General features: G+C 62.1%; 8 protein-coding genes and 1 non-coding gene across 9 annotated transcripts; 5 read left to right on the top strand and 4 right to left on the bottom strand.

Moving 5' to 3' along the window:
* Positions 1–111: 111 nt before the first annotated feature.
* Positions 112–2,543, top strand: pfs2 (Polyadenylation factor subunit 2; the record flags this gene model as incomplete). The annotated part of the gene is made up of 4 exons (XM_062775195.1): positions 112–409; positions 504–572; positions 619–1,069; positions 1,117–2,543. Exons 1-4 carry the CDS (start codon positions 128–130, stop codon positions 2,541–2,543), a joined length of 2,229 nt encoding a protein of 742 aa, XP_062631179.1. The 5' UTR covers positions 112–127.
* Positions 2,544–2,607: 64 nt separating this feature from the next.
* Positions 2,608–3,381, bottom strand: TRM112B (Multifunctional methyltransferase subunit TRM112 B). Its single transcript, XM_062775194.1, has 3 exons — positions 3,306–3,381; positions 2,956–3,257; positions 2,608–2,740 (listed from the first exon to the last, which is right to left on the bottom strand). Exons 1-3 carry the CDS (start codon positions 3,346–3,348, stop codon positions 2,711–2,713), a joined length of 375 nt encoding a protein of 124 aa, XP_062631178.1. The 5' UTR covers positions 3,349–3,381; the 3' UTR covers positions 2,608–2,710.
* Positions 3,382–3,616: 235 nt separating this feature from the next.
* Positions 3,617–4,209, top strand: rps20 (40S ribosomal protein S20). Its single transcript, XM_062775193.1, has 2 exons — positions 3,617–3,927; positions 4,025–4,209. The coding sequence occupies exons 1-2, from the start codon at positions 3,725–3,727 to the stop codon at positions 4,176–4,178; spliced, it is 357 nt and encodes a 118-aa protein (XP_062631177.1). The 5' UTR covers positions 3,617–3,724; the 3' UTR covers positions 4,179–4,209.
* On the bottom strand, positions 4,184–5,865 carry PAO4_1 (putative polyamine oxidase 4). Its single transcript, XM_062775192.1, has 2 exons — positions 5,597–5,865; positions 4,184–5,548 (listed from the first exon to the last, which is right to left on the bottom strand). Exons 1-2 carry the CDS (start codon positions 5,858–5,860, stop codon positions 4,385–4,387), a joined length of 1,428 nt encoding a protein of 475 aa, XP_062631176.1. The 5' UTR covers positions 5,861–5,865; the 3' UTR covers positions 4,184–4,384.
* A 228-nt stretch (positions 5,866–6,093) lies between these two features.
* Positions 6,094–8,190, bottom strand: ubp10 (putative mRNA-splicing protein ubp10). The gene is made up of 3 exons (XM_062775191.1): positions 7,676–8,190; positions 6,838–7,624; positions 6,094–6,789 (listed from the first exon to the last, which is right to left on the bottom strand). The coding sequence occupies exons 1-3, from the start codon at positions 7,904–7,906 to the stop codon at positions 6,179–6,181; spliced, it is 1,629 nt and encodes a 542-aa protein (XP_062631175.1). The 5' UTR covers positions 7,907–8,190; the 3' UTR covers positions 6,094–6,178.
* Positions 8,191–8,440: 250 nt separating this feature from the next.
* HAT1 (Histone acetyltransferase type B catalytic subunit) lies at positions 8,441–10,083 on the top strand. Its single transcript, XM_062775190.1, has 8 exons — positions 8,441–8,521; positions 8,566–8,699; positions 8,765–9,082; positions 9,127–9,248; positions 9,291–9,401; positions 9,448–9,491; positions 9,536–9,888; positions 9,932–10,083. Exons 1-8 carry the CDS (start codon positions 8,461–8,463, stop codon positions 10,037–10,039), a joined length of 1,251 nt encoding a protein of 416 aa, XP_062631174.1. The 5' UTR covers positions 8,441–8,460; the 3' UTR covers positions 10,040–10,083.
* A 98-nt stretch (positions 10,084–10,181) lies between these two features.
* andM_0 (Non-reducing polyketide synthase andM) lies at positions 10,182–11,308 on the top strand (the record flags this gene model as incomplete). The annotated part of the gene is made up of 2 exons (XM_062775189.1): positions 10,182–10,409; positions 10,446–11,308. The coding sequence occupies exons 1-2, from the start codon at positions 10,232–10,234 to the stop codon at positions 11,306–11,308; spliced, it is 1,041 nt and encodes a 346-aa protein (XP_062631173.1). The 5' UTR covers positions 10,182–10,231.
* A 57-nt stretch (positions 11,309–11,365) lies between these two features.
* On the bottom strand, positions 11,366–11,737 carry LOC62_06G008646 (uncharacterized protein; the record flags this gene model as incomplete). The annotated part of the gene is made up of 2 exons (XM_062775188.1): positions 11,366–11,437; positions 11,480–11,737. 2 exons carry the CDS (start codon positions 11,735–11,737, stop codon positions 11,366–11,368), a joined length of 330 nt encoding a protein of 109 aa, XP_062631172.1.
* Positions 11,738–12,079: 342 nt separating this feature from the next.
* Positions 12,080–12,173, top strand: LOC62_06G008645. The gene is given in 2 exon segments: positions 12,080–12,116; positions 12,130–12,173. It is a non-coding gene; the product is annotated as a tRNA-Ser (tRNA).
* The last annotated feature ends 120 nt before the right edge of the window (positions 12,174–12,293 follow it).

Genomic DNA, 12,293 nt, shown 5'->3' with positions numbered 1-12,293 from the left:
CTGCAAAGGGGAGATTTGATCCCGTCAATGGAATGGACAACCACCGTTGTGCCGGCTGCACCACCTACTTGCTGCTCAACGACAATGGTCGATGCATTTGTCCAACTCGCACCCAGTCGTCGACATCATGGCGACAGCAACACTAACAGCGACAACGACAGCAGCAGCAGCAGCAGCAGCTGCTGCTCCCACGGCGAGCGATCTGGCTGGGCCATCAAGACCGCGGGGACCAGACACCTGGAAGCCAACAAAGTATCTCGAGCCCAACCATCCGGACAATGAGGAGGTGCTCGAGCAGGCAGCGTACCAGGCAGCCGTGACTCGCCCGCCAGGCGATGCACGAGCGAACAGGAGGTACAAGCCTCGAAGGACAGTCGACTACATGGGCGGCATCCAAAAGTTCCGCATGGTGAGTATGCAAGGGTGTCTGTCGATCGAGGCATGGCCGTGCACGATGGCAGGCAATGGTGGTTATCGGGGAGCTGTGGCTGACGAGGTCCCAGATGGGTAAGATGAAGGGAGTGCACCCATACTTGCCACCAATATACCCCAGTCCATCGGATGTCATCAACGTGAGTGTCTTGTTGGGGGCCGGAGGCTCGTTGCTGACCCCTGCAGCTGTTGCCACCAGTGGCGCACATTGACAACCCGTCGACCTCGATCTGCGACTACTTTGTCCACACATCGATCAACAAGGAACGCTCCCCGACCCGCGTCGTGCAGTGGACGCCTGATGCGCGTCGTCTGCTCACAGGAAACGACAAGGGACAGTTCACGTTGTGGAACGGCGCGTCGTTCAACTACGAGTCCATCACGCAGGTACACGACGACTCGATCCGCTCCATGTCATACTCGCACAACGGCCAGTACCTCGTCTCGTGCGACAAGTCGGGGTCGATCAAGTACTTCACGCCGCATCTTACCAACATCCACGGCTTCCAGGGCCACCGTGAGGCGTGCCACGGTGTCGCCTGGAGTCCTAATGACGAGCGCTTCGTGACGGGTGGTGACGACGGTTTAGTCAAGATCTGGAACTACCGCGCTGCGACTGCTGAGAGGGAATTGAGCGGTGAGTGCAGCTGGGGTACCGCTCTTCCACAAAGCTGACACTCCCAGGCCACGGCTGGGACGTCCGCTGTGTTGACTGGCACCCGACCAAGGGCCTCGTCGTCTCCGGCTCCAAGGACATGCTGGTCAAGTTCTGGGACCCACGTACCGGAAAGGACCTCAGCACCTTGCACTCTCACAAGGCGGTCATCAACGCGTGTAGCTGGAATGCCGAGGGTCACATTGTGGCGACGGCAGGCGGCGACGGCCTCATCCGTCTGTTCGACATCCGCACCTTCCGCGAGCTCGAGCCGATGAAGGGACACACCAAGGAGGTCAACTGCCTGGCGTGGCACCCCATTCACCACTCGCTTCTGGCATCAGGAGACGCGGCTGGCTCGATCAACTACTGGTCGCTCAAGGCCCCGGACCCGTCGAAGCCAGTCACGAGCCTGGAAGCGGCACATGACGACGCCGTCTTCTCACTCTCGTTCCACCCCCTTGGCCACATCCTCTGCAGTGGAAGCAAGGACTTTACCGCTCGTTTCTGGTGCCGGGCTCGTCCGCAAGGCGGTCACGAAATCGACAGGTACCACCTGGGAGAGGAAGGTGCCCTGCGCGCGGAGCAGGTGGCAGAGGAAGCTCGCCCATCCAAGTGGCCTGGTCTTCCAGGTCGCGAGGACAGCTCGGCTGCTCTTCCAGGCCTTCCAGGACTCACTGGCGGCGCCGCTCGGCCACCCCCTCCCTCGAACGGCGGAGCCCCTCCACCGCGCCCAGCACCAGGAAACTTTGGTGGGCCTCCCGGCCTCGGCGGCGCGCCTTCTGGTCCACCAGGCCTTGGTGGCAACGGCCCGGCTGGTCCACCTGGGCTCAACCGACCGGCGTCTACCGGCCCTCCTGGACCCGGACCAGGCGGCATGGCTCCTGGCCTTCCCACCCAGCCCGCAAGACGCCAGTGGGGTAACAATGCTGCTGGCGGCGGGGGCGGAGGCCGCGACTTTGGCAACGACCACGGAGGTGTTGGCGGCGGCGGCGGTGGTGACCGATGGCGCCGTCCTGGTGGTGCTGCCGGACCTCCTGGCGGTGGATTTGGCGGCGGCCAAGGCGGATACGGCGGGCAGCAGGGCGCCGGCGCCGGCGGCGGCGGTGGTGGTGGTGGTGGTTACGGCCAGGGCGGTGCAGGTGGCCCCGGCGGCTTTGGTCAAGGTGGCCAGCAAGGCGGCGGTTACGGCCAAGGCGGACAGCAAGGTGGCCAAGGCGGGTACGGCCAGCAGGGTGGCTTCGACCGGCAAGGCGGCGGGGGTGGTGGGCAGGGAGGCTTTGGTGGTCAAGGCGGTTTCAACGGCCAGAACAACAACCAGGGTGGATTCGGCCGTGACCCCCGCCAAGGCGGCAACAACAACAACGGTGGCTACCAGCAAGGCAACGGCGGCTATGGCCAGCAGGGAGGTGGCTATGGCAGGCAGGGAGGCGGTGGATACGGCGGGCGTCGATAGACGCAGCGTCATCAGTAGTTCATTCATTGCAGCATGCAGCATTTCATTGAAATGTCCCAAAAAAGGTCACTATGCATGGATTGTACATTCAATAATGTATACAGTAGGTTGATCAACATGAGTGGGTTGTACTATAGAAATTGTTGGTGTGTTGGTTTGGGGTGTCCCTATCGGCCAATCTCGTGCTCGGCGAGCAGCTGTGTCATTGTCAGCTATGATCCAAAGAACCACAGAGTCGTTGAAAGGCGATCAGAGGGTGGTGCATGAAGTCAAAGCACATGTTATGCCGCCGCCGGTCCGCATCCGCTCACCGTGCCCGGAGACACGGCGAGGTTCCGCATCGCAGCAAACAGCCGTCGCGACTTCTGATTATCGTCACATCGCCGAGATGTGAAGCAGCAACAACACTCACCATGTTGGGGATGCCGTTCTGGACGAGGTAGACGTGGCCGCAGCCACGGCAGTTCATGCTGCCCTCCTCGACGTGCAGCTCGAGCAGGACATGGTGCAGGGCCTTGAGCTGCTCGTCGCTCCACGACGCAGGCATGTCGTCTGGCAGCGTCTCGTCGCCGAGCGAGCGCGCCGTGTCGACCAGCGCCGGCCAGTCGAGCTTGGGCAGGAAACGCCGCAGGAAGTCGGGGTTGAACTCTGCCTCGCGGACCACGAGCTCGACGTCGGCGAACGCCAGGGGAAAGTTGTCCTTGTTGCAGTTGCCTGGGCGTGTGTTAGCTTGTGCAAGCAATGCGCCTGACAGCTACTCACGGACGTGGCACGCCAGCATGTTGTGGGTGATAAGACGCACCATGTTGGCTGCGAATGGCTTCGAGTGAAGGAAGGCGAGTGGGGAAAAGTGTCGATGGCCGCCAAAATATGTGGATGAGGATGGTGCGAGGGGATGAGACACGGTATCAATGCCAGCCACAATGCCACGTATATTGATCCAAAATACTCCCGCGAATACTTCCGTCCAAACTCGAGCTCACGATCTTCGCACCCATCGTCGCTGCTGCCACTGGCTGGTTGGCTGCACCCTGGCAGGCAGGCTGGCCGCCGCGTCGCGCAAACTTTGTGAACAGCAACATCTTCCTACTCTCCAGCAGGTCACGTTACCAGCACTCCACAGTTAGCTAAGTCGCCTGCCGACCTCACCAACACCACCCACACCACCAACAAAAACAAAAATGGCTTCCAAGGAGGACTTTTCCAAGGACGGCGCCGCCGCCCCCAAGGTGCACAAGATCCGCATCACCCTCACCTCGCGCAACGTCAAGAACCTCGAGAAGTTCTCGGGCGACCTCATCAACCGCGCCAAGGACCGCGACCTCCGCGTCAAGGGCCCCGTTCGTCTCCCCACCAAGGTCCTTAAGCACACCACCCGCAAGTCGTGAGTATTAGAGAGGCGCGCGCGTACAGCGTGCCGAGCTCGCTGGCGCCGTCGCCTTCGTCCTCTTCCTTGACCGCCCGCTCACACCCCCCTCCAGGCCCTGTGGTGAGGGTTCCAAGACCTGGGACCGCTACGAGATGCGCATCCACAAGCGCCTCATCGACCTCACCTCGTCGGCCGAGGTCGTCAAGCAGATCACCTCGATCTCGCTCGAGCCCGGAGTTGAGGTTGAGGTCACCATTGCTGCTTAAGCAGTTGTGATGCATCGATGTCATCCGTACAGCGGAGCGTACGAGCCGCGCAGCGGCGAGTGCGCGAGTGTGTGTTGTGTTGTGTGGCGACGTGTGGCAATGTCTGTGCACTGATCTTTCTTGTGGCTGTGACGTGTGGCATTTGCTCCTGTTCCTTCTCAACTCGTACTGGCACCAACAACACTCTATTGCATATGGCTCTACTTCTACTTTGCGTCGAGCTTGTTGAGCAGGCGCTCAATACGCCCAGCCTCGCGCTGTCCGCTAATAACCGCGCCGGCGACGCTGCCGCGGTTCTCAATCTCGGTGTGCTCGCCGGCAAAGCCCAGCCGGCCGTCCCACAGCGGGCGGGACAGCTCCTTGAAGTCGAGCGGGGAGCGCTCGCCGCCGTCAGACACGATGCTAGGCGTGGTCGTCGCGCCGCGCGACAGTGGGTCGTTGAGCCACGTCGTCAGCGCGCTCTCGGACGGCTTGGGCGCGTCGGGAACGCCCAAACGAGCAACAAGGAACTCGTGGAACGCGGCCGCGACGTCCTCTTCCGAGTGCGCCAGGGCGGCGCGCGCGGGCGTCTCGGAGAGGTACGAGAGCAGGATCGGGCTCGGGCTCGGCAGGGCCGGGCCGGCAAAGTTTGCCGCGATGATTGTGCTTGCGTCGAACACGTCGCGGAGCGTCGAGTTGGGGCCGAGGCTGTCCTCTGCCTTCGTCGGGAGGAAAGTGTACGACCCGACTTCTGTGGCGCGCGGCCACCACGCAGCAGGGTACGCGAGCAGCAGCTTCTCGAGCACGCCGACGTGCGTGCCCTCCACTGTGGCGGCGTAGCGCGCGTCGAGGGGCGGCGAGAAGAGGTCCTTGGGCGCGGCTTTCAGCGTGCCGAGGGGGATCGTCGAGAGGACCGTGCGGGCGGTGTATGTCTCGCCGCCGGCCTGCACCTGAACCTTACCCCCCTCGTCCTTGACCTGCGTGGCCGCGCTGCCGAGCTTGACGACCGCGCCAGCAGCCTCGGCCTGCGCAACGACCGACGCGACAAGCGCCTCGTACCCGCCCTCCGGGGCCGCGTCGGACCCAGAGAAGTTTGTCGCGCCCTCCCACCCCGCCCAGCGCAGGCTCGCCTTCTCGAGCTTGAGCCCGAGCGGCACCTCGAGGGAGCGCGCGAGGCCGGACGCCAGGGCGCCGTCGGACGTGGTCAACGGCGAGCCGGCGCCGAAGAGCGCGCTTGCGAGCGACTGCGACGGCGCGGGCGCAGGGAACGGCGTCTTGAATGCTGCCAACGCGGCGCCGAGCTGCACGCGCAGCGACGCGGCCTTGTCGGCCGCCAGGGGGCCGGAGGGGCCGTAGATCACCCCGTCGACCGGCTTGGGGAGGTGTGCGGTCTGCGGCGGGGGTCAGCGACACGGACACGCAGCCACGGCGCCACGCACCACGCCCAACTCAGTCGCAATCGTCCGCGCGGGGCTGCCCTCGTTGTACCCGTGGATCCAGGAGCAGCCGATATCGACCTTGGCGCCGTCCTTCCCGACCCAGGTGGACGCGCGGCCGCCCACACGGTCCCGCGCCTCGAGCACGAGCACGGAGCGGCCGGCCCGCGCGAGATCGCGCGCGGCGACGGCGCCGCTCCACCCCGCGCCGACGATGATGCTGTCGTAGACCTTGGACATGGTGTGTAGTGTTGGGGACAGGCGCATGGGCGGGGAGTGGACGGAGTGGTTATGTACGGTTAGCACTACCGTTCAGGTGGCGTGCGCCGTCGCGTCGGCCCGTTGCGTGCCGCCGTCTGCATGCCGGCGCCGGACCGATAACACCAGATTGGCCCGCGGTTACGTCAGGGAGACGGCTCGACATTGGACAATGGTTTTGACGACTCGACACAGAGCGGACTCGGCACCGCGCGCGCGCAGTACATGGGATGTATAGATGTGATGCATATAGCTACTCGCACGGCGACTGCTTGCCTGCTCGCAGCCGCCGCTTAGCGGCCACGGCTACCTCCGCCACTGCAGCCGCTACCTCGACAAATCCCTCCGCTCCCATACCTGGATGACCGTCTCACCCAAGAAGACCATCTCGCGCCGCACTTCTTCCACCCGCAGGTCCTGCATCTCGAACCACTTCTCCTCGTCGCCCCCACCGTGGCCGGCCCGCACGTGGATCTTCCACGTCGTCTGGCCCTCCTGATCGGGGTCCTTCTTCGAGTTGCTGGCCGACGAGTTGGCTCCGGTGCCGGCTGAGGCTGTCGACGCCGTCGTCTGGTCCAGCGTCACGTTCGAGAGCAGGTCATACACCGTGTGGATCGGATCCGACGGCTTAGGGTCGACGTACGGCGCCATGTCCACACCACGCATGGGGAAGTTGACAATAGTGGGGTTCTTCTCCTCCACAAAGTTGTTCTTGGTGAAACGCTTGATGTGCAGGATGAGGTAGTGGGGGAGGGCGGTGAGGTGGTGTCGTTTCAATGTAGGGCCAAACTCCTGCGTCGTCTTGCCGTCAAACTTGGCCAAGATGGTCGACAATGGCACCTGGGGGATAATCTTCTTCTCGTTGATGTCCTGGAAGAGAGGGGTGGCAGGGAGGTCGAGAGCGAGGAAGAGGAAAGGGGAGGAGACGGTCTGGATTTCTGCAAGAGTCAGCGCCGATCTGTACCAGCCAGTCCCGCCCCACTCACCTCGTGACAAGTCGAACACTGGTCGCGCGTAATCCTTGTGCGTGATCACCTGCTGCGTCTCAATCTGCACCTTGCCCTGGAACGTCTTGTAAATGACGCTCGAGTTGCGCTTCTTGCTTCCGCCCAGATCCCGATGCAGCGTGTTCACCAGCCATCCCAAGAACTCAACCGGGTCGCCTTGCTCGGTCATCTTGAACTTGCCGTTGCTGCGCTTGGTGACTTCTTGGTAGAACTCATGTGGGGACACCTGTGCCTTGAACAGCTTGGGGTTCCACAGTCTCCGGCAGAGGGTTGCGAGGCGCACCACCAGCTCGGTAGGGCGGCTGCTTTCGGCGAGTTGGGGAGTCTCAGGATCCAGCAGGAATTTGCGAAGAGGAGGGACGTGGAGAAGAAGCTGAATGATGACGTTGAGGTAGTCGTTCTTCTTGATGTTGTTGAGACCAATGAATCCTGGCGTGTATGGCGCCTTGTCCAAAGTGTACGATGGCCGGGGAAGGTCTGACAGTGCGGCAAGCTGAGCAGTCTTGTACCGGGGGTTGAGCACCGAGATCACATCGTTGAGTGAAGAGTCCTTGACCTCGTATCCCTCGGGCAAGACGTAGAACTTCTCCTTCTCGAGGTTGAGCCACACGCGGTGGTTCTCGCCGACCGCGTGGCGGTATGCCCAGCTGCCGCGTCCTCGGCCCTGGAAGTACTTGCCGCACACGAGACAGGCGTAGACGTTGATGTTTGACAGACTCTTGGAGCACAGCCTCTCAAAGTCAAAATCAAGGTTGGCTCGGGAGACCTAGAAAGTCAAGTCAGTAATGCCCGAACGAGCCACACGAGCCACACTCACAGTGTCAAGGTACATGTCTCGCCTTGCGACCTCGAGCTCGACGTCGATCACTTCAGGCTGCTCCTCCTCATCATCGCTGTCGTCAACTGCCGTGACTTGCGCGGCGGCCGACGAGCTCGCGCCGTTGACATGGCTGCTGGGCTTGGCGGGGGAAGACAAGAGTTCTGCCGGCGGGTCCGCATCGAGCTTTGGCCGCTTGGCGGCTGGTGGAGATGTAGGCGGCGATGGCATTAGCGCAGCAGAGTGCCAATGTCTCGAAAGAAAGGTGTTTGGTGGATTCGAGATGGGCGTAGAGTGAAGATCACACAAGGCTGGCGGCGAACAATCGGTGGTGGACCAAGGAAGGGGGTGCGAGCTTCGGTGGTTCTTCCGGCAATTGTCTCTGGAGCGTGGAGCGCGAGTTTCGGCTGAGGTTACAGCCCGTGCAGCTTTATTAGGTCTTGAGCTACGACGTGTTGCCTTTTGAGAGCTGCGTCGAGCTGTTGCAGGATACAAATGTCGAGTGTGGTGTGATGGCTGCTATTGTTGCTTGCTGGGTGCAGCAACCCTCCCGTGGTAGCAGCAGCAACTGGTCACTGGCAGGTCATCGGTCCCAACCCTCGACGTAGGGCGGGACCAAAGTCGCGTGTTCCAATTTACCTCCGTCAGTGTTCTTCTCTCATTCCCCGCGTCATGGAGATAGAACGCGTCGCGACCCACCCAAACCCAACCCACCAACATTAGCGGAAGAGACGAGTCGCGCTCTCACAATCGTCAAACTCGATCCATCCACCACATCATCAATCATGTCGAGCGGAGTCGAAGACTGGTTGACAGACTCAAACGAGGCACTCAGCCTCCAGCTCGGTACGTTGGTTTACTGCCCCCTATGCACTCCTGCTGACCTCCAGTCCGCTCCGAGGAAGACGCCGAAGTCCTCGCCGAGGACGAGGTCCAGGCTATTGAGCCGTTCCACCCAGACTTCACCTACCCCATCTTTGGTGACAAGGAGAAGATCTTTGGCTACCGCGGGCTCGAGATCAAAGTAGGTCATGTCCAGCACCAAGCGTGGCGCGTTGTATTGTCAAAACAACAACTCACACACACCAGCTGCACTTTGCATCCGGCAGCCTGAAGCAGTTCCTCGAGGTCACGTACGACGAGAAGATCAAGTCGGAGGACACGCCCGCCGACGACATTGAGGGAACGCTGTACAACTTTATCCCGGCCGACTACACCAAGTCTGCGGTCGCGTTCGACGCGATTGTCGACGCCGACGCCAAGACGTTCCGCCCGCTTGGCGAGAAGATTGGCTCGTACACGCGTTCCGCGGTCGGCTCTGGCAAGGGCAAGGGCAAGGCGAATGGCGAGGATGGCTCTGCGCCTTCCGAGGACGACGAAAACGCGGTAGTGTACGAGATGTACAAGGTGAGTTGAACTTAGCTTTGGCTTGCTCTCAACTGACAATCCAGACCACTTGGAGCACACCGGGGTTCCGCGACTTCCACCGACGGATGCAGGTCTTCATCCTTCTCTTCATCGAAGGCGGCAGCTATGTGCAGGAGGACGAGGACGCGTGGGAATTTGTCACATTGTGAGTGCCACTGGTGCGGGCGTTATTCTGACATAACCCCAGGTTTGAGCGTCGAAAGCGCCCCGATTCGGACATCTTCACCTACCACTTTGTGGGCTACACGTCTTTGTACCCATTCTGGTGCTTCCCCGACCGTATTCGCTTGCGCTTGAGGTATGTGGCGTGTACGAGTTGCGGGCTTGCCTCTAACTCTTGCCAGTCAGTTTGTCATTCTTCCGCCATACCAGCACCAGGGCCACGGATGTAAGTGCAACTGAAATGGTTGGATTCCTTTGCTGACTCCCCAGCGCACCTCTACTCTGCAGTGTTTGCGCACATGCGCAGCCGCGATGACGTTGCCGAGCTCACGGTCGAGGACCCAGCCGAGGCGTTTGAAGACTTGAGAGATAGGAACGACCTGCGCTTCCTCGTCAAGCAGGGCATCACCAAGGACCCCAAGTTCCTCGAGGGTGTTGGCTCCGAGGAGCGCGGACCACGTGCAAAGTGGGAGGCGGAAAAGCGCAAGCAACACAAGATTGCCGAGCGCCAGTTTGACCGTGTGCTGGAGATGCTCCTCCTGCGCCAGCTGGACCGCAAGAACGCGGCCAAGGTCAGAGAGTACCGGCTGCAGGTCAAGGCAAGGCTGTACCGCTTCAACTATGTGGGTCGAGTTGCTTCTTGGGGGCCGCCAACTAACCACGCAGGAAATGCTGTCTCAAATGACGCTGGAGGAGCGCAAGGAGGCGCTGGCCAAGACATACGACACGGTCGTGGATGACTATGACCGTATCCTGGAGATGACGTTCCACTAGGCGAGCAGTTGTGATGTAGATGGTTTGGTAGCAATGTATCACAATGTTTCGGTGGGGTAGGGATCAGGGCATGTGGACTGTCGGGTGCGGGCCGAAGTGCAAGCTGGTTGTCGGCATCGCAAAGTCGAAGACCCAGCCAACAATTGCACTTTCCTCATCTTCCACAGCAACACCTCAAGTCCGACGGCGACGATGTCCGCACCGCGGCTGCCTCCACCAGAGGACTACGTGACGCCGTTCACGGACCACGTCTACGCAGTCAAGCACGGCGTCGAGCTGCGCCTGCGCGTGTGGCCGTCGGCATCTCCAGACCCGGCACCATGGGTGCTCTGGTCGCACGGCGGCGCGTGGCTCTTCGGGCTTCACGAGGGTGCGTTGACCCCCAATGCTGCGCTGACACCTCCAGATCCCACGGCGTGGGTCGTGCCGGGGTTCCACGCGCGGGGATACCACGTCGTATCCTTCACATATCGCTACGCGCCGATCGCAAACATCGAGGACATACTCACAGACGGGCGGGACGCGCACGCGTGGTGCGTCGCGCACCTGCCCAACCTGCTCCGCGTCGACATTGAGCGGTACGTGCTTGCTGGCGACTCGGCGGGCGGGCACCTCGCCACGACGCTCGCGCAGCTCGTATCGCCGCCACCGCGCGCCGTGCTGAGCGACCACGGGCTGGTGGACCTCGCCGACGCGCACTACGACACGCTGCGCTTTTCCGGCAGCTACACCGGCGAGTTTGGGCCTGAGGAGATCGAAGCCGCCATCCAGGACAGAGACTACACGCGCGCCTTTGCGTCCGTGCCGGAGGAGACGCGCGCCAAGTGGCCTCTCGGGGAGGTGCGGCGCGCGTTCCATGCCCCCCGGGTGCAGTACGGCCGGAGGGAGCAGCTCCAGGCGGACGTGAAGACGGCGCTCGCGGAACGCGGGGCCTGGGTCGCTGCCGTGCTGCACCCCGAGCGCTTCAGTAGCTCGGAGCAGCTGAAAGCCTACGCGCGCAAGTGGAGCCCGCTGCACATGCTCGACGCTGCCCCGTCGTACCCGCCCACCTTCTTCATCCACGGCGAGGCGGACAACATTGTGCCGACGGCCCAGAGCCGCGCGTTCGCGGCCAAGCTGCGCGCCAGAGGTGTTGCCGTGGGCGGGCACTACGAACCCGGGGAGGGACACTGCTACGACGAGAAGTTTACCAGCCCGAATGTGGAGGGCTACACGCGCTGCGTGGTGGCATGTCTCGACTTTATCGGCGCGCACGTCGCGCGGACATAGATGTACTGTACATGGTGTGGGCTGGTGACGGGGTGCAGGCAGGCGGCGCCTCGCCTCCTACCACAGTTTGCGGCGGTTGCGCCACATGTCGCCGATCTGCACGAGCACCGACTTTACACCCCTCGTGCTCTGTCGCTTGGTCAGCCGCGCAGCCTGGCAGCCCCAACCTACATTGTCGCCGAGATAGCGGCGTACGTTCTGGTTGAGCTGGGCAAAGGACCCGCCCTCGCGCCATAGAATGTCGCCCACCTCCTGCTGGAACACGAGGTCGGCGTCAAACAGCCCCGCGAGCACCTGCACGATGCGCTCGCGCGCGCGGTCAAACTCGGCCGGCGTGTAGCTGCTCCCCGGTTCCAGGAGCCGCGAGAGGCCGTCCTGCGCTAGGAGGTCGGACACCTCGGCGTCGTAGCACGCCACCACGCCGGGCATGGGTGGGTGTGGGGGTGGGGTGGGATTGTGTAGGCGGAGGTCAGATACAGCGAACGACGAGGACGAGCTGGCCAGATAGCGCTGGCCTCTCGCTCACACGCCCCGCGTCGACGGCCCGAGCTCGGTGTCGCAATGTGCGTCCCGGGCACCGGGCGCTGGGGTGGGGATGGACCAGCATGGCTCGTGAGATATGCTATGGCAGTCTGCTTCTTGTGCCTTTGCGACAGTGTGCTGACAGATGGGCATCGTGAGGTCAATCGAAGGCATTGCAAAGAAAGCAGTCACGCCGGGCTGTCAGCTTAAGTACGGCCTACTTTCGCCGTAATCGTCGTCCAAGACGAGGGTGCGATGCCCGAGTGGTTAAGGGGAATGATTAGAATTACTTCTAAGTCATCATTTGGCTTCGGCCGCCTGGGTTCAAGTCCCAGTCGCACCTTTTGTGGTTGTTTTGGCCTGGCGGTCTGTGCAGCGTATATTTATGGTGGTGGGTGTCTGAGAAGCTGTCCGCGGCGCTCTTCGCCAGTCACACGCATGCATGACGCCTCGGCTATGATCT

The sequence above is a fragment of the Vanrija pseudolonga genome, chromosome 6 (genome assembly GCF_020906515.1).
Source record: "Vanrija pseudolonga chromosome 6, complete sequence".
NCBI lineage: Eukaryota > Fungi > Basidiomycota > Tremellomycetes > Trichosporonales > Trichosporonaceae > Vanrija > Vanrija pseudolonga.
The sequence above is the reverse complement of the archived record's forward strand: the minus strand, read 5'-3'. Positions and strand labels throughout refer to the sequence as shown.